Genomic DNA, 18,626 nt, shown 5'->3' on the forward strand with positions numbered 1-18,626 from the left:
GTGAAACGAACGGCTCGTATCGATTACACAGGGATGGGACGGATCTCCCGCTAGTGTCGGCAGCTTACCCTTGCCGTTCGGTTTTGCACGACGCTGTAAAACTGGGCGCGACCTTCGGCCATCCCACGCGGCGCTCCCTGCTCCCGGCGCAGCACTGGCGGCTCACAGTGACACAAACGATCCGTGCCGAAGTAGAGCAGCTTCTGGATGCGCAGCACATTCTGTGAAGGTGTAAAACGATCGGCCAGTATCAGTATCGGGACTGCAAGCAGTAGCTTACGCTACACATTGCTACCTGTGCCTCCTCCATGTCACATTCCGGATGCACAAAAATGGGCTCGGGATCGTAGTACATTAGCGGTGTGAACCCGGCAAGGGTGATATCCTCGGGCAGGCGTACATTTTCATATCCTGCTTAAAAATGAAAAAAAAAACGGGAAGTTATACCACGAAGCTAGGGCGTCATCGAACGCAACCCTAAAAAAAACCACACCTTCATTCTGCTCCACCGACAGTATGCTGCGGTTTGTATCCAAGCGCTTCAGTATGTTCATTAGCACCGCCAGCTCAGACCACGGATCATGGGCGTTAGATTTTCTGAAACAAAAAAAAATTAAAACAGATCCAACGGGAAGCGAAAGCTTTCAATGACACCCTTTTCTTTTTAACCGTATAAGTGTGATCAATTACCCTATCTTGTAGTCAGCGCAGCAGGGCGGCGGGTTCCACGTGTCTGTGTTCGACATCATCCAATCACACCAGACCTAGTGCGAAGAAAGAAAGAAAAGAACAATATGCATTACAGTGTTGGTAAAAATGTGTCCCAAAAAGAAAAAAAGAAACAAACAAAAAATTCTTCTTTTGTCAGATTCTGATGCCAATGCACTTTGTGCCGGTGCCTCTCCCGCTTCCTACCTTAATGGCTGGCAGTATCACTTTGGCATCTTCGGGTAAGATTAGTTTCGGTGTTTCACTCGCACCATAGTCGCCATTGTCTGGGTCCTTCGCGCTGCCCTCGCTCGCGTCCAGCGCATCTTGGATGAGCCGTATAAACCGCTCGAGCAAAATTCCAAACATGAGCAGACCGGACGAGAGCGCACACTCCTGCAGCTCGGATCGGGTTTCCTGGCCAGTGGTGGACGTGTCTGCAAGAAGGATAGCGATGGCGATAAAGCACACGTTAAAGCAAACGACAACACAAACTACATACACACGTAAGCGAGAAGACAAGTAAATACACAAATAGTTACAGTAAATAACCATTTTTTTAAAGCATTACCGGCCCTGTTCTATTGTAGATGAACGCATTTCACAAGACTCATTTCCAAATAATTCTCAAATTACAGTGGGAATACCCAAAGACCCGTCAGACGCACACACATACACACAATCGCAAAGGGAATTGCAACAAGAACACAAAAAAAAACACATTAACAAAAAAAAAAATCTCAACTCAGCGAACCGCGCTGAATGCGACTATAAATTCTCAAGCCAATGTTATGCGAAATGATTTTGCGCCGTCGCGGTTCGTTTGCCCTCTCTGCCCTCTGGTTCGGCGACGTCGGTGGGCATTCGGCGAGCGCGCATTAAACCGTCTGCCGGATCACTATCGCTGCAAGCGGGGCACTGCTCGATGCAGGCAAGGATGAAAATTATAGCAGTAACACAGGCAACACACACATACGATCCATCCGGGTCCATGCAGCCGGGATTGCGAGGATTTTGCAGCTTCGAAGAAGTTGGGTGATTTTTTTTAACCAAAAAAAACACAAAGGAGGGAATAATCACGAAAGAAAGCGGGAGTAATGATCGTGTCTCATACACGAACGTGCCGGAACATACACACACACACACCCAGTCTAGTCTATTGGCGCAGGAAAACCAAAAAATTCAGAGGAAATTTTCAATCGAGCATTACCGGTCGCGCTGCGCCCCGTTTGGGATTACAGTCATGCTGATCTTGATTATGATAAACATAATTATGTGGTTTGGCTTGCATTCTGCTGCCTGTTTCGGTTAATATGTGCCCCTTTTTTATGGCGTTCGCCGTTCGATCTCATTTACCGAATGAAGGGCGCTGCGTAGATTTAGACGCTCTGTGCAACAATCCAACAGTTTGTTTTGGGCGTTCCAAAAATCCTTCGCAGGTGAGATGGAAGTCCTCCAGCGACTCGACCACCGGACCAGTCGCGTTGCCCAACAACGCGATCGAGAAACAAAAACAACCAAATTCCTCCAGCTTGGCAGAGCGATAGAGGGAGAGAGAGAGAAGAGAGAGAGAGGAAGAACGACAAAAAAAAAACAATTTGTCTGCGATGGGTGTGCTCGGGCAGGTATGCTTCAATTTCTTAATTAACGTACTAAATACATGCTCGGCGCTCCCAGGCCAACTCCCGGCAACCCGAACCGTCATATCTCAGCACATCTTATTATTGTCTTCTGAAACGCTTGTGCATTGAATCTCCACCCTACCACGCTCACCGAAAGAAAGATACGAAAGTGAATGTGTGCTAAATAAGCAAAGTGGAAAATCATCTAACCACACGAACGACGACAATGACGAACCAACGAACCAAGAACGGAGCGAAGGGAAAGAACGCTGACCCCGAACCACTGCCGGTTGGTGTAGACAGAATGTTTATCTTTTATCGAACCGTCTTCTATCTCGCCAAAAAGGGAGCTAAAGACAATTTTGACAGCGGAAGTATTCTTACATACACACACTCACACACACACACATGGTACGAACAAAATCATATAAATAACTATGCGGTTCTTGATAAAAAGCAGCCCCAACAATCAGACGACCAATCATGCCGACTCATGATAACGATCTGAGAGGTTTCCCCCATTCCATCCTAAAAAAAAACTTCGGTTAACGATGGTCTGCACGGCTCTGCTTTGTGTGCTGGTACTGGCCCGACCCAAGGCGACCGAAGAAGCAACGAGATTTCTCCGTTAAACTCATCTTTCGCTTTCCCGTTTCACTACACTTACGGTAAATGGTAACTCCTTCAATCGCTGCTACTAGAATTCGTTTGCAGACGGCAACGATTGAACACTGCGCTTTTCACCCTTGGATAAGCACGTAGCATCGTAGGTCGACTTTTGATTCATGGAGAATAGGTAGGCGACCATTAGAATAACAACGCCGAAAACGCAAGAGAAACGGAAAAATAAACAAGCTCTTTCGATTAGCATTGTATTTCATGGATTTGTTTAAGAGCATAATCATTCCAATGAATCCAGAATACAGAGTCGTTCGAATCACGATTCATTGCATGAGTTTGAATCTTTAGAATTCATTAACCTAAAGACTCATTGGAATCACGAATCTGGCAGGATCTAGCATTTTAAATCTTGATCCATTTTTTGCTTCTATTTGGCGTAACGTCCTTATTTACTTATTCAGACTTATTTAGTACCACACAACCGGATAGTCAGTCCTTGCTACGGGGTGACGAACCATACTAGTCTTGAGGCTACGGCGGGCATGTTGTTAAGTCATGCAAGATGACGACTGTACCACGGTATGGACCCTGATACCTGCCAAACGATTTTACTCTTGTATTGAGATCCTGAGAACCTATTGAGATTTACAACTTGAGATTGAAGGCAACCCTCTATGACAGGAAGAATTGATAAACCAAACAAGTTAGATTAGGCTTTAACACCTTGAGTGGTATAGCTATCATATATGATAGTCATGATGGCCCCTCAGGAGACTGTAAACCCATAAATGACCAAAAATTGAGAATACAAATCGAAAATAATAATTTATTTTATGAAGTTGCAGTATATATTCTAGTTATATTCTGAATTTTCAAACCATTAAATAGATTGCAAATTTACCCACTAAATATTAACATACGAAGTTTTACATTTCAGCAATGGAGCATCTAATTAAAATCCAAAACATATACAACATACAACTGTAGTATTTCCGATCTGGTGATAAAAAATTGGGACATCCCAAGAAACCATTCCCCAAAGGTATTCAAGTTCATTAGTTTTATCTCTTTTTTGTTTGTTTATATTCAATCCCGTACCGTATTTTAGCGCGTATAACGACTCCCTTTAGGTCTAAAATGACGAAAATTAGATTAAGGGGATCGTTAAACAAGGGTAGTCGGGATCTGTTCGATTACCCCTGAGACATTATATTTGATAATTATCAAAGATACTCTGTCATACCAAAAAGATAATATTGGAAAATGGAGTGTTACCAAGGAAATATGGGAGGAAAAAGAAAAAAAACTGAGCAAACTGAAGAAACTGAGCAAACAAACAATTGATCTCACAGGTTCCTTATATTGATGATTCAAGTTCATAAAAAAGGAACACACTTAAATATCGCTGAATCTGATGAATCTGATCGAAGTATCGTGCACCTCTCACTGTCTATGGATCATTCGAGGTGCATGAATCATAGGTGTACGATGAATCTTCAAAACCTCATTCTTCTTCTTATTTGAAATTCAAAATCTTCGAATTATTTCGAACTTTCATTACACAGGAAAGGCGGATAAGAAGGCAAGAAAAGACAAAGGCAATGATCTCTACCACGAGTAATGGCCTTTTCCCTTTGGCTTACAGCATATGCACGGGCTAGTGTAATAGGTCTACCGGTGCCTGCAAACGGATTTCATCACCGAACGGAAGTTGAACGAACCGATCGCCAACCCCATACGACGTCAAAAGCAAGGCTCTTATCGCGCCGACCCCAGCTTCTTCAGCTCCTCACCGTAGTAGTTTTTTTTCTGGATACTCTGTTTAATTTGTCCAGTTTTTCATTTCTGCATTCTCTTTTTTACATATACATCCCTAAACTCTTTTCATTCCGTCTTTTATCTGCAAATCTTTCCTTTCCTTAGTGTGTCCCCTTATCTTTCTTTGCCTTCCGCTTTCAGTTATCGGCAGTTTTTTTTACATTTTAATGATGTTGCTTTCTTGGTTTGCGCATTAATAACTTCTTAAATAGCAATGAAATTGTACTCATCATTATACTCAATCATATTCAGGCCATGGAGTATTTATGAAAGAACTCATACAAAAGTAAACAACTAAACATTAAAAACCGGGAAGCAGAAGGTGGGAATCAACACTTAAACACATTCGTAATGAGGTGTCTGCGTTTGTTTTTAAAATCCTTCTCAAAAAGGTTTACTGCATTATTTGGGTAATGTGCACGGTGTCGTAGGCCGCGAGGGCCATCTCCACTAAATTGTGTCAAGCCAGATCACATCATAAAACATATTTGAAGACATAATCTGTTCCAGCATAACTGGTTGCCGTCACATGGCTGAAGTACAGTTATTGCTAATCGGATCGAGCGAAAGAACAACAGATTATTTATCAAGCCAGAAGTAGAACAATCTTCCCGATGCTACGATACATCCACCACCTATAAATCAAACGGTCTCAGCGCAAAATCGAAATCCCGCGGTCGGAACCCGAACCATAAACCACAGCGAAAACAAAGGTAGTAAAAACAACAAGCACTAGGGGCACGTGTGCTCTCTCCATCCTGGACACAACTGATACCACAGAGCAGTAAATCATTTGTTTATGTTGCTCGTGTAACGCATATCCTGAGCAACGGCAGAACTAACCTCAATTCTACTGAACTCAAAGTTAATCGGGACAAAAAAGGTATCATTTGCGTCGAGAATAAAAACGATGCTCCGTGTCAGCGGAATCGCTCCCCAATCACGCGATTGGTGCGCATGGATGAACAAAGCTAGCGGAACTCGTCCAAAACAGGTTGCTTACATTTCTATTTAGCGATTGTAAAATTCAACAAGCTGTCTAAACAGTCATAAATTCATCAAACCACTGCCACACTTAACATTGATTCTTGGCTCTTTCTTGTTTACCGCCAGCCGACCGATTATTATAGCCAGTTTGCGCACCGCTGTGTTGACGAATTTTATGATTATTTAGCACACTAGTCCAACACTTTAACACTCCCCCCCTCCTCTTCCTCCTCTTACTCTTCCCGCGCATCCTAGTAGGATCAATCGGCGCGCAAAGCAGGCATTAGTCTTCATCTGCATTTCTACTCGACAGCTTTGCGCTACGAGTAACGATCTCATCTGACTCATGCTAGATGGTCCTCGTATCATTCCTAATGTGCTGACCTACATCATAATCATCATTCTAGTCGCCCTGTTCGCCGATTAATATGGTCCGCCATCACAATCGGTTGCTTTGTGATGTATCTGCATATAAATAAAACGCGTTTCATAATACTGATTTATGATCGAGGCGCGGGAATTCAACCCCGAACACTACTTCAACCTAACGGACCTTGACGAACGATCGTACCGCGGGCCTGGACGCTGTACAGTGTCGTTCGACCATTAATCCTCGCTGCGAAATAATAGATAACAGAGTTAGAGATCGCACCAGGACCACCAGGGCAAAGGACCACCGCCATTGGAAACCACCGCGCATGTGTACATCCAAACTTCAAAGGGAAGTTTTATTGAACAAAAAAACACACACAAAAAAACGCTACATCAAATTTTACCGTAATCACCACACAGCGAATAAATCATAACTCAGTGACATCTTTCTCGTGTCAACCGCGGCTTAGTTAATAGGTTATGGCAATGTTTTGTTGTGAGACAAGCTGAAGGTATCACACGCACACACCGCGTTGCTCCAGGATTATTCTCTTGGGGCGAATATGTTGGTGTTTCGCAGCATGCAATTGTAACAAGATAATTATGATTAAAAACACACATTTGCAGTGAGTAGTTGAAAACTACTGCGCCATGGGGTACATTCGTAACTTTTACAGGGTTCGTCGCTTGATGCATTTTATTCTTTGCATAACTCATTTTTATCCATTTTCGTCTTCCTTTTTCTCTTCTCTTCATCTCTTTTTCGCTGTCTATCTCCCTTTCTCGTCTTTATCTGAAATATCATTTCCCTTTGACTCTCTTTGGACTCTCGTCCAAGAGTCCCGTTGACTAGCAAGGAGCAAACGCAAAAGCTTGCAATAAAAAAGGACAGCAAAATCCTATCCAGACACAGCTCTGGCGTCGGTCTCACCGGCGTCTCCGTTGCATCGGCCTATGCTCGCAACCATTATGGAGGCAACGCTCCGAGGTAATGCTGTTGTGCGGCCAACCACCACCACCCCTAGTAACGCGGCCAAGAACGGCCGTTAAGAACGCAATTAAACATACTTTATGCTGTATAATTGTCATGTAATGAGCATTTAATTTTTTTTTCTTCCCTTTCTCTTTCTCTCTCTTTCTCTCTCCACTTCGGGCAATGTGGATTCGGACGCAACATAATCAAGAGTTGCTAAGCTAAGCTAACAATAAAAAGAAGCAACAAAAACATATATCCGTTGCCCGTTAGTTGCACTTGCAACCAGAGCCATTGCATACACATAACATCAAACAGCGAAGTCAATAACATTCTTACTTAAGACTGCCACTCCCTTAGCCCACCACTCCTCACCCCATCCCATCTCCTTCTCCAACTCCCTCTCAAACTGCCCAAAACCATCCATTCAAAGCCCAAGCTACCTTTTTTTTGTACAAGAAATACCATTAAGGGCACATCTGCTTGATTAGATAGTCTGCCTCGTTTAACTGTTGCATAAAGCAACCAGCCAAACGCAGCTGAGCTGGGTAGAGCGTTTAATGAGAAGGATTTTCGTCTGCTAAAAATATATCGCGGAGAAAAGAAACACAATTAGTGGCAGAAATTACACGTGCTACAATGAAAGAAGAGTTGGAAAACGTAACCACGGGGGGGGGGGGAGAGATCGTCAACCATTCTTTCTCGAGAGTGTGTGTGTGTGTGTGTGAGAGAGAGAGAGAGAGAGAGAGAGAGAGAGAGAGAGAGAGAGAGAGAGAGAGAGAAAGAGGATCACTCCGCACGGCCCGCGAAAAGCTCTAGTGCTGCATGCATAATAAAGTAGCATCATAACGCCATTGACCTTACCTTCCACTTCTCTCTATCGCTCTTACTCACTCTCTCTCTCTCTCTCTCTCTCTCTCTCTCTCTCTCTCTCTCTCTCTCTCTCTCGCTCTCTGTCGTTTCTGCACATCTTGCGCAAAAAGCTTTTTTCTTTGATGCTTTAATTACACTTTAAAAATTCTAAAATGTTTGCACTGCTTTTGTTTGTGTTAAGAATTCTTACTAACGGGGTGAGAAAGAATCGAGTTTTTTTTTTTCATTTGAAGAAGAAAAGCTTCAGAAGGACATTACAAATACACACAAAATGTATAACACTTCAGTTTTTAAGTGCATTCGCGAAACGTTGTTAAAAAAAAGAAATATTGATTCACTAAGCCAAATACCCATGAAAATACACCATGTCATAGAAGTAAAACAACACAACAAAGAGGATAAGACGCACACACATACCACACATACTGCCAAAAACGTCCCAGAACGATACGAAATAGTTAACAGTATTTGAAGAAGCAAAAGATCGGCGCGAAACCGCGTCAATGACCTAAAAGGCACATGGTCCATTTTAAATTGTGTCGCGTGATTTGAATAATATGTATGTTAATGTATGCGCATAAAGAACATCCCAAATGAGACGAGTCGCGAAAGGTGATTTTTGGTTTAAGGATTTTGTGGGTTTTCCGTGCTTTTGTATTTTGTTGTTTTTTCGATGTTTTTTTTTGCACACTTACATTCAGCCGAGACAAAACTATTTGAAGGAAGCGGTAATGGGAAGATAACGGGAGAAAGTCTAAATACATTTAGCGGGGTTTACATTTACGGACGCTATCGGTCACGACTGGGCCAGCCGGGCGCAGGCAGGTAAATTCGTACATTTCGCCAACGGCTGAAATTCAATCGGGCGAACGCATTCTGTGTGGGAGAAGTGCTGTTTACCCCAGGCGGCTGAAAAAAATGATTTCTAAAATCTTATCTTCCTGTAAACCTGCTGCACATGGAAACAATTTAACAATTCTGCGTGTCTTGCCGTAAAAAAGCGGGCAGAATCGCGCGTTAAAGCTAATATGGAAGGATCACGCCAAAGCGTATGGAGTGCAAGTGCCGTACGAGCGATACCGGCGCTACGACCAAACGGCCCACAGGCTAGATTTGCCCTCGGAGTCGCTTACATAGCCCTACTGAATGCGAATATTTATTTTTTTATTTATAAAAGCCCCAGAGCCGCTTACGGTTGCAACGCGTATGCAGTCCCTGCTGTTGGTTTGCAAACGGCGCGTTCCTGTGACGAACGTGTGTCACACGGGCGGGGAGGAAATCGCTAACGGTGCTAAATGTTACGCCACCGTACAGTACCCATCCCATCCCTTCCCTTCCATCTTACGGTGCAACCACTCAATCATTTATTAGCCTCGAGCCACCACCCCACCAGAACAGGCTTCTGGACGGATTGGAATCCCGGTGCGCGGCGAAACGACGAGTCCTGCGCGACGCTGCTGCAAACATGCGCTAAAAACCCGCCCCGTGCTATTAATATTTTGCTCTAAAATTAGAACTGCTCACACACACACACGCACACACGCAAGCAGAATTGATGAGCTACTTGTAGCGATTTATTTACTGTTTTTTTTTTCTTTCATCTCTCTTTCTCTCGCTAAGCCACCCCACAAACGGCCCTTTCGGTGGCCCTACGGGCGCTGGGCCGCTGCCCATTTCCTTTCGCATCTGCAGCGTGGCATCGAGAGCCTTCGGAAAACCGGATTCCCGGGCTCCTTGCAAAGTGTGCTGCAGCCAGTTATTATTAGTTAAAGATAGTTAATTTAAATCATCTTCGCCCGGCATTCTTCCCACGGAAGCCGGTATTTATTATTTTTTCTCAGCCAGTAGTAGTTGGGTGCACTTTTTTTTTGCTTTTTTTGTTTGTTTGTGTATTTGCTTGCCTTTTTATTTTCTCCGGTTAAGCAACAGTGTTTACATTTAAGGTAAACACATCCATGCTCCACAAACACAAGCAAAATCACACAAATTAGAATGAATGGAACATACAAAAATGAAAACACTTTCCATGTTAATGTCCACAGTCAAGCTTGCGTTAAGCGAATTTTACAAAATAGTAAAAATAAAAACGCTTTTTCTAGCATGGCTACTACCCAAAAATTAAAAAAAAAAAATTGATAGCCAGTGTTGCAAAATGTCATAACCATCACGAGATGTTCACCAACGAAAATAATGAACATATCCGTGGTAGCTTGATGCTCATTGCTGATACTCAATGAAAGTGTCCAACGCGATATTCTGACTGATATTCTGAAATGAGCTGCCGGCGCAAGCCCAATCATGATTTTTTCTGACTTTGAACAGTGCTATCAAATGCCACTGTTTCAGTCACCTGTGTCACCTGTCACCCAACTGTGAAATGAAAGCTCATATCAGCTCACAACTGAGATGATCAGGGGTGAGACTCAAAAAGTTGGTGGATCAATCACATGCTTGATGACATTTTGTTTAGCACCCAACTCATAATCACTTACTTGGTCACGACAATTTCTGTCGGCGATGTTCACAACATTTTTGGAATATACTTGGCGTGTGGTCACAAGCAACAAAATAAGTATGCTTTTTCGCTCTGTCTGGTTTGATTGTCTGTCGGTTGAAACAGAGCGAGAAACCTTGCTCATTTTGTTTCTTAAAACCACTCGCAAGCACCGTTATCTTCCATAACTATCGTGATGATCACTGACAGAAAATGTCGCGACCAAGTGACTGGCAAAGAGATGGTTGCACACATTGTCACCAAATAGCGCGTGGCCACGGAGCTGAAAAAATGTTGAAATTTTCAACTTTGTCAAAATTGCTTGTCAACTGCAAAAAAGAGCTTTTCTCGTGGCCGCACCAAAAACATACACAAGAGCGACAAAAAGCTCCAACATCTGAATATCATCGATATTTTGTTTAAGAAGCACTAACTAGGTACATAAATCAATTAGAATCATGCATTTTAGCATTATTATCATAACAATGGGTCACAACTGCGCCAAATAGCTGTTTGTTTACGCTTTTTCACGAACGTCAAATTTTGTCAACTTTTGTCAACTTTTTTTCCTGGCTGCTCCAGGTCACAAAATTTTGACAAAAGCTCAAAAAAGTGACAAAAGCTCACATTTTGAAAAATTTGTCAGCATTTTGTCACTCCCGTGGCCTTTCGCTTAAACATGTGATGATCGCACCAACTGTTGAAGTATCACCTCCGATAATCACAATAGAGCTCATGACGCAGACATGATTTTGTTTCAGCCGGAATTTGTCTTGACTTTTTTTTTCTTTCGGCTCAACAACCGTAGTCGGTCAAGGGCTGACTGTACCACATGTGAGATTGGCTTTCAGTGACTTATGGATTACCCCCCCCCCCCCTCCCCCCGCATAGCAGGATAGTCAGTCCTACGTATTTTGGGTCGTCGATTCGATTCGATTCGATTCGTCGATTCGTCGACGTCGATTTCGGGCTTGAACCCATGACGGGCATGTTGTTAAAGTCGTACAAGTTGACGACTGTACCACGAGACCGGCTTAGTCATGACTATGTCAATGATATTTTGCAGAACTGATCACAGTAAAAAAGTCATGACAAAGTGACTGACCAAGCGTTGATTGCTGATCATCGATTGGTCACATCAATCTTTTCGAGTATCACCCTGGTTATCACTATTGAGTACGTGACGCTGACATGGATTTTGTTTCAGTCAGAACACTTTTTTATGACACTGACAGTGACATTTTTCAGCTGCTGAACTGCTGACAGCAATGCTGAGCCATGCGCTATACTGTAATGCTGAAAAACAATCAGCTCTTGCCACACGAACTCGATATTGATTAAAGCTGACCAAGGTTGGGCAATGTTGAGCTAGCAAGGGTGGCAACTGTTGGATTGTGTAATGAGCATTGCATCGATCGCAGCAGGCAGGCAGTATACACAAAAAAACGCCACAAAGAGCAAAGAAAAGGAGCAAAGGAGAGCGCAAGAAACCGGGCAAACACGGATCATCAAACCTGAGATTGCCGGTCGTGATGCTGGTTTGGGGCAGTGGAAGGAACCAATCGCGTACACTGACCGCAGTCAACAAGCGGAAGTTCAAGGGTAAAGTTTTACGCAAAGCTCGCCCGTCCCGACACAGCAAGTAAATGACCTGGCAGGAGCGGGGTAACATACCCGAGGCACGGGAATGTTACACAGGCCGTAGCGAATATGAGTCGCTCCTCCTAGGGCTGGCCAGTTGGTAGGCAAGCTACTGTAAGCTGCCAAAGGATCGCACCGAGGGTGTAGATTATTATTAGAGCTTAGACTCAAGTTCCAAGTACGAAGTACGCTTGTACGATGTCTCCCTTCCCCGGGTTGTGTGACTGTACCGTCATATCGGCGTGATCAACCTAGACCGAGACCGAGACGGAGCATAGTCCCTGGTGTGCCGTGCGCTGGGGGACGGCTTGCACACTGCCGCACACAGAAGGTATGGTGTAATCGCGTCTTCCATTGACGTGATTTAAGGGTAATAATTCGCGTCCCGCGTCCTGGCAAAACCCCGCTTGCCGTTTGCCGAGCCCTGGAGCTTGGTAAACAGACCTCCACCATCACACCTGCTGGCGCACCAACCGGGGCATCAGTTTCCTTGCCTCGTGGACTGCGGTTGGTGACTACTACACGCCCAACCAAGGGAGAAGACGCTGGAGAAAGAAAACGAAACCGGTTACGGACGAATGAAACGGACCCGCACGGAGAGCAGCATAAGCCTCCCCGATGCGGGAAAGAGAAGGAGGAAAGGAGATTGTAGCTTCCGCGAAAGATGTCACTGAAGACGTAACAGGCACACACAGGGAACTGCATCACACTATTCTTACGGCCCGCGGTATGCGTCGGAGCCGTCCGTAAGTGTTTGGTGCCGCCCTGCCCATCTCCGGGCGGCATTTTCTCCTTTTTCGAATTGGACTTTACTTTTCAGCGCGTGTTATCTTAAAGCACTGTAAATGGCTTTTTACTAGCGCAAAGCAAACGGTCGCCGGTCAGCGACGTCTGCTGCAAAGCCAAGGGATGGGGATGCGATCGCGCGGCCCAATCGCTCCTAAATCCCAGGTGCTAGATCTTTGTCTGGCCATCGGCTGCAGAGATGCAGAGATGGGAACGCCTTTTATTACACAAGAAAACCCCATACATTCAACACACACACACAGGTACACATCCAACACACGGGGGGGTTAGCAAAGGGAGCCAGCAAGAACAGAGGGCCCTTGGTGGAGAGTGTGGATCGGGTAACATGAACCTGGCGCCATAAATTTAAATTCCTGCAAGATTCCTCCTTTGTGGTCTTGCACGAGACGCTGGCCTCTTGTTCGCACTAACCAGTGTGTGTGCGTGTGTGCGCTGGGTACTTATGCAGTACAGTACATAACTTTTTTTTTTCTTCTTTCGCCCCTCTTCATTTTCTCGATCCATTTTTCCACCTCCGTTCCGCAGCGCGCAGGTAATCGTTACTTCTGTGTATGAGCGTGCAAATTGTTTTTACTTTTCTGGAATGTCGCGGCTTTTCTTCGAACCGTTTTGCAGAGGGCGAGCGAAAAAGATCGCAAATTTCTCATTCCATCATCTCCCTACTCCCCCCCCCCCCCTTCCCCATTTTCCTACTTCCTGGGGCGGCAATGGGTTGAAGGGATGAGCGATGTTTATGGCGAATATACTCGCCTGACCGTAGGGCATTGGCATGGGCCGGTGGTAATTTCGCTTCTATTGGGAACCATTCGAACAAGGGCAACGGTCCACAAGCGTCCTTCACTTATTTGACAACAAACTAATCCTGCTGTAATAATTTGCACTATCAAGTACTGCAGTACTACACACAAACACACACACATACACAGGTACATAACAAACCTGCTTTGAGCAAAGCACGAACGAAGGGCTATCCTGCTTGTGTATGCCTGTACCCCAGCTGCATCACAAATAGCTAAGCCCATAATAAGGGGCTCAAGGCAGTACGCCTTGACCGACTACGGTTATTTGTAACAAATATGAAGAAGAATAAGAAGAAGAAGGAGGAAGCACACCGTGCAACAACAACAAAAAAGGTCACAAAACACATACTCAATGAGAAGTTAAGCAGAACCATCGCGATCAAAGGAAATGTCTTACATTATTCAAGGTTCATGAAAATTCCCGTTCTCGCTAAACCATTTTAATTAAGTCGGGTTCATTGTGCGAGATTCTTGGACCCGGACTAGGGGCAGCTGATGGAATCAGTGTTGCTTAATGAAAGCGTTCTATGTGTGTGTGTGTGTGTGTGCATGTGTACTTGTCTTTTTTTGCAAAAGCTCTTGACCGCGTCCGGGCGCGATGCTAGGATATATGCTCACAGGCTGGGTTTAGCGCAACGGGCAAGGGAAATGAATGGAAATTAACAGCTAGCGGGTTCCGACAATGGGGGAACAAAAGAAAATTGCGAAAAAACTTGCGTGCGGGAAAGGGCCTATTCTCATTGTACACATTTTTCACACACTTCCGTTATCAACGGTCATCGGAAGGAAGCTGCATATATTTCCGACCACTGCTCTGGTGCGCTCCGCTTGTTTTTTTTTCTTCACATCGCCACTTTGTATTCATGTTGTTCAAACTCCACACACTTCGGCATCAAAGGGATACCCTACACACACACACACACGCGCGCGGGCACGTTTTGAACCAGTAAAAGCGCCTTCAAGCGTGACAAGCGCAAAGCGATTTATTTCGCTAGCAAAGCCCCATGTCCGAGCGCCTAACGGATTCACGCGGAGAACGGAACCGAACAATTGCTTTCTCGGAGAGCATGTCAAAAAAATATCTTTTACGAACTAAACAAATAAACTTACACTTAAATAAAAGCTTCCTACTGGGAAAGAGAGAACGAAAAAAAATTGATAGAGCAACCAATTTGACGGCTGTTGACTTAGTTGTGAAACAAACCACCAAAAAGGCTCGAGAGCAACTCGTTGGCTCGCGCAGAGGATCTCATCTTCATTCAAGCATCGTTTGAAACTCCTTCCGCCCGCTAGAAATAGCTACAAAAAGTGGTAGCAACCCTCCGGTGGGTGCACAATCGACCGCCGCCATCTGAATGGTTGAATGGTTGAACTAAATTTTCCCGCCACCAGCTGATTGCCAATTCGCCATCGATTGCCGAGATTTACTCTCGGCTGCGATTGGCAAAAAAGTGGCTCCTCAAACGCGGCTACGAGCTTTTTTTCGAGCTTCATTCACATGATTGGCAAAACCGATCGAAAGTGAAATCATCGTCGACTTTTCACTCAGCTGTCGGTGGTGCAGATCCACCGAAAGCTGTGAAACGATCCATTATGCAAGGGTACACTCGACATGTTTTACGCGTTACGATAAATTGATGTCATTTTAGTGGGTGAAGCTTCGCTTGCGAATTTCGATACCGAGTGCCAATACGATGTTTGGGTGTTGCATAGTTCAAAGAAGAAAATTCGGACCAAAATCATGCGGACACATGAGAGTACGCTAACCCAAATTAGTTGCATGTTACATGCGTATACATGCAGATATAAGATATATGCACAAAGCATAGCTATTTTGTCGCTTCATTCGTAACCAATTGAAAAGCGATCTATTAGAACCAATATTTTGTATTCCTTCAACACGAGCATCCTTTTCTACACCATTCCATTATTAGATAGAATATTGACATCCGCGAGCAAAAGGTTCGTCGCTTGTACTCACATTTAACATATGACTTAAAACCACAGCAAAGGGAAAACAATTACTCACATAATATGCTCATATCGACACCTATGTTGCAAATAAATCGATTCATTCAGCAATAACAATATTCTTAAAAAAATCATTTTAACAACGTATTAGCACCAGTGGCGTTGAGTCCTTCTTCTTCTTCTTTGGCTCAACAACCGATGTCGGTCAAGGCCTGCCTGTACCCACTTGTGGACTTTGGCTTTCAGTGACTAATTGATTCCCCCCCATAGCAGGATAGTCAGTCCTATGTATGGCGGCGCGGTCTATTTGGGGATTGAACCCATGACGGGCATGTTGTTAAGTCGTACGAGTTGACGACTGTACTACGAGACCGGCTGGCGTTGAGTCCATTGCAGTATTAAACAGAACAATCACACTGAGAAAGAGTTCGTCGCTTCTACGCACATTCAACATTACTTTAACGCCCGTAACTTATTCGAGCAAAATTTGTAGCACAACATAGTTCAGAAAGAACAGGCAGCAATTGCAATGAAGAAAAAGAACGAATTGTTGCATAATTTGTCCAAAATCTGTACAACCCTGTGATGAACTACTCTAATTAACAAATTAACGCATTCTGCGTGTATAACGACCCCTTTTTAATTGAAAAATGACCAGATTAAGGGGGTCGTTGTACACAGGTAGTAACTGTGAGATTACAGTCTTTCCCCGAGTTACGCGAGTAATGCGTTCGGGAGACATTCGCGTATTTTTTTCTGATTTTCGCTTATGTCGAATATCACGTTTATTAACCAAAATATTGTTGGTAAATGGTTATTTTTGATTAAAATTAGTACTTTTATGCACTTAATTACATATTTAATACAAATCGTTTAGAAGATTACATTATTTTTGTATTTTCAACGATTTCAAACATTTAAAAATAATTCAATGTTTTGCATTTGAAAATTGTTGGAGTAAATTGTACTAATTTGACTTATGAGCTGGCCAAAATTAAAAATTCGCGTAACTTGGGGAAAGACCTGATATATCACATATACGAAGATAGTCTGGTGCATGGATATCCACAAAGATAACACTGGAAAAACGAGGAGTGTTGCCAGTGCATAAGGAAAAACTAAGAGGTTTGCAAGCTGAAGAAACAATTGATGTCACTGATTCTATAAATTTGTAATTTATTTTGGTCACCTGAACAAATTTGTTTTTGTTATTTAGTATTAAACGTAGGACACCTTTTTTTCCTAAAATTGGGGCCCTTCACGATTGTAGTCAGCTTTTTTTTGACAGTTGGAGGCTGAAATCATATAAACACTCCATACAAAACCACACACAAAACTAGCCTGCAAATTTTCAGCCTAGATTATTTCAGCCTCAAAGCTAGAATTAGATTCGTGTACCTGTTCGAAAAAACTGGCAAAACAATGGTGGTATTTTCATTTATCCCAAGGTCCATCAAAGAGATCTGGTGATGAAATCCAGAATATAAGTGTATGTAGTCCAGGTGGTCTCATAGCATGTTTTCATAACCAAATTTGAATATCACTTTTTGACATGACGGGTGAAAACTTTTGCTCAAACAGGCTTTCTGGTAGCTTGACGAATACACAAAATACTCTTAAAATCTTCATTCAGAAGCAGAAGCGACAAAAATCAGCCTTCTAAATACAAACACCTTGGGATAAGCACACCTGTATACAATACCCACTTTGATAGCTGCTCGAAAACTGCTATACAGCAATTATCCGCAGTACGCGATACTCGATATACGCGAATTCGCAGTACGCGATTCCTCTAAATTTGACAGCTCCATTTGTTTTTTGCAAATATTTTAATTATTTGAAATATTTTATGCTCTTTTTGAATTTCCTTAGTGTTCTTAATGCATTTTGCATTAAATTTGTGCAAAAGATACCTGTTTTATAACAAAAAACTTCAATGCAAAACTCTGTGACGCTATATTTCAACCCTTGAACCGGTAGTGTAAACTATTTTTCCATAGGAATCCGCTATACGCGAAAACTCGAGATACGCTATTGCGCTCGGTCCCGTGCGATAGCGTATATCGGATAATGACTGTACAATGCATACAGCTGACATGCTGAAATTTTAGCCTACGATCTAAAAACGGAAAGGGGCCAATTGTTAATAAGTTATCGAGGGTGTCGTTATACACGCGAAAATACGGTATACAGTCTTTCCCGAGTTCCGCGGTTCTCGACTTGCGCGGATTCAGAGATAGGCGGTTTTCGAAATTTGATAGATCAAATGTCAAACCAGTACAATTTGCTTCAAGAATTGCCCAATGCAGTATAAGTTACATTTTTACTAATAAATTTAATCCACTTAAAAGCCAAAAATATCAGAATGTTCTGCACGAATCGTATCAAATACATGATAATGGCTGGTATTATTGAATCCGTTCGTAGCGGCGGCGTACGTCCCGACACACATTTTCCTAACGTACTAGATGGTTGCTACAGTTATTCACCGTGGCGTTGTAGGAGCGGGCTCAAGAAATGCGTTGCCATCCCTAGAATTTCATGTGAGCGTCGTACGTTCCCGCTACGAACGGATTCAATAATACCAGCCAATGTGTATACAAGCACTAAATAGAATCAAAAATACCGAGTAATAAAATTGTATTTTAACCGAAACCGCGAAATTTGACTTACGCTGGCATTCGAGTTACGCGGATTCCTCGGAAACGCACAAACCGCGTAACTCCGGAGCATCCTTTGCATTAGTTTAATGTACCTGATCCATAGCCACAAGATTGTATAGCATACATACATTAAAATTTATTTTGTAAATAGCAAGACAATGTAGCACCTGGACTGATTAATTTATGACTGGTACGTATAAGAAGATAATGTTGGTGATAATAGTCGTTACAATTAGGGCTTAGCTGGAATTTTGAGTAAATTATAGTTTATTAAAT

General features: G+C 43.3%; 1 protein-coding gene across 3 annotated transcripts in view; it reads right to left on the reverse strand.

Annotated features, from left to right (window-relative positions):
* LOC120950294 (telomerase-binding protein EST1A) overlaps positions 1 to 18,626 on the reverse strand; it is a 46,878-nt gene that overhangs the window by 19,522 nt on the left and 8,730 nt on the right. For 2 of the 3 annotated variants that reach the window (XR_007452619.1, XM_049609362.1), the window contains exons 8-12: positions 916 to 1,145; positions 691 to 764; positions 494 to 597; positions 296 to 414; positions 69 to 221 (exon numbers count right to left, since the gene is read on the reverse strand). Coding sequence is in view for 2 of the 3 variants with exons in the window: in XM_049609362.1 (XP_049465319.1) it covers positions 69 to 221; positions 296 to 414; positions 494 to 597; positions 691 to 764; positions 916 to 1,145 (680 nt within the window). In the remaining variant the exon portion in view is untranslated. The remainder of the gene's footprint in view (positions 1 to 68; positions 222 to 295; positions 415 to 493; positions 598 to 690; positions 765 to 915; positions 1,146 to 18,626) is intronic. The other variant, XM_049609364.1, reaches the window with a different exon arrangement.

The sequence above is a fragment of the Anopheles coluzzii genome, chromosome X, assembly GCF_943734685.1.
Source record: "Anopheles coluzzii chromosome X, AcolN3, whole genome shotgun sequence".
NCBI classification, from domain to species: Eukaryota; Metazoa; Arthropoda; class Insecta; order Diptera; family Culicidae; genus Anopheles; species Anopheles coluzzii.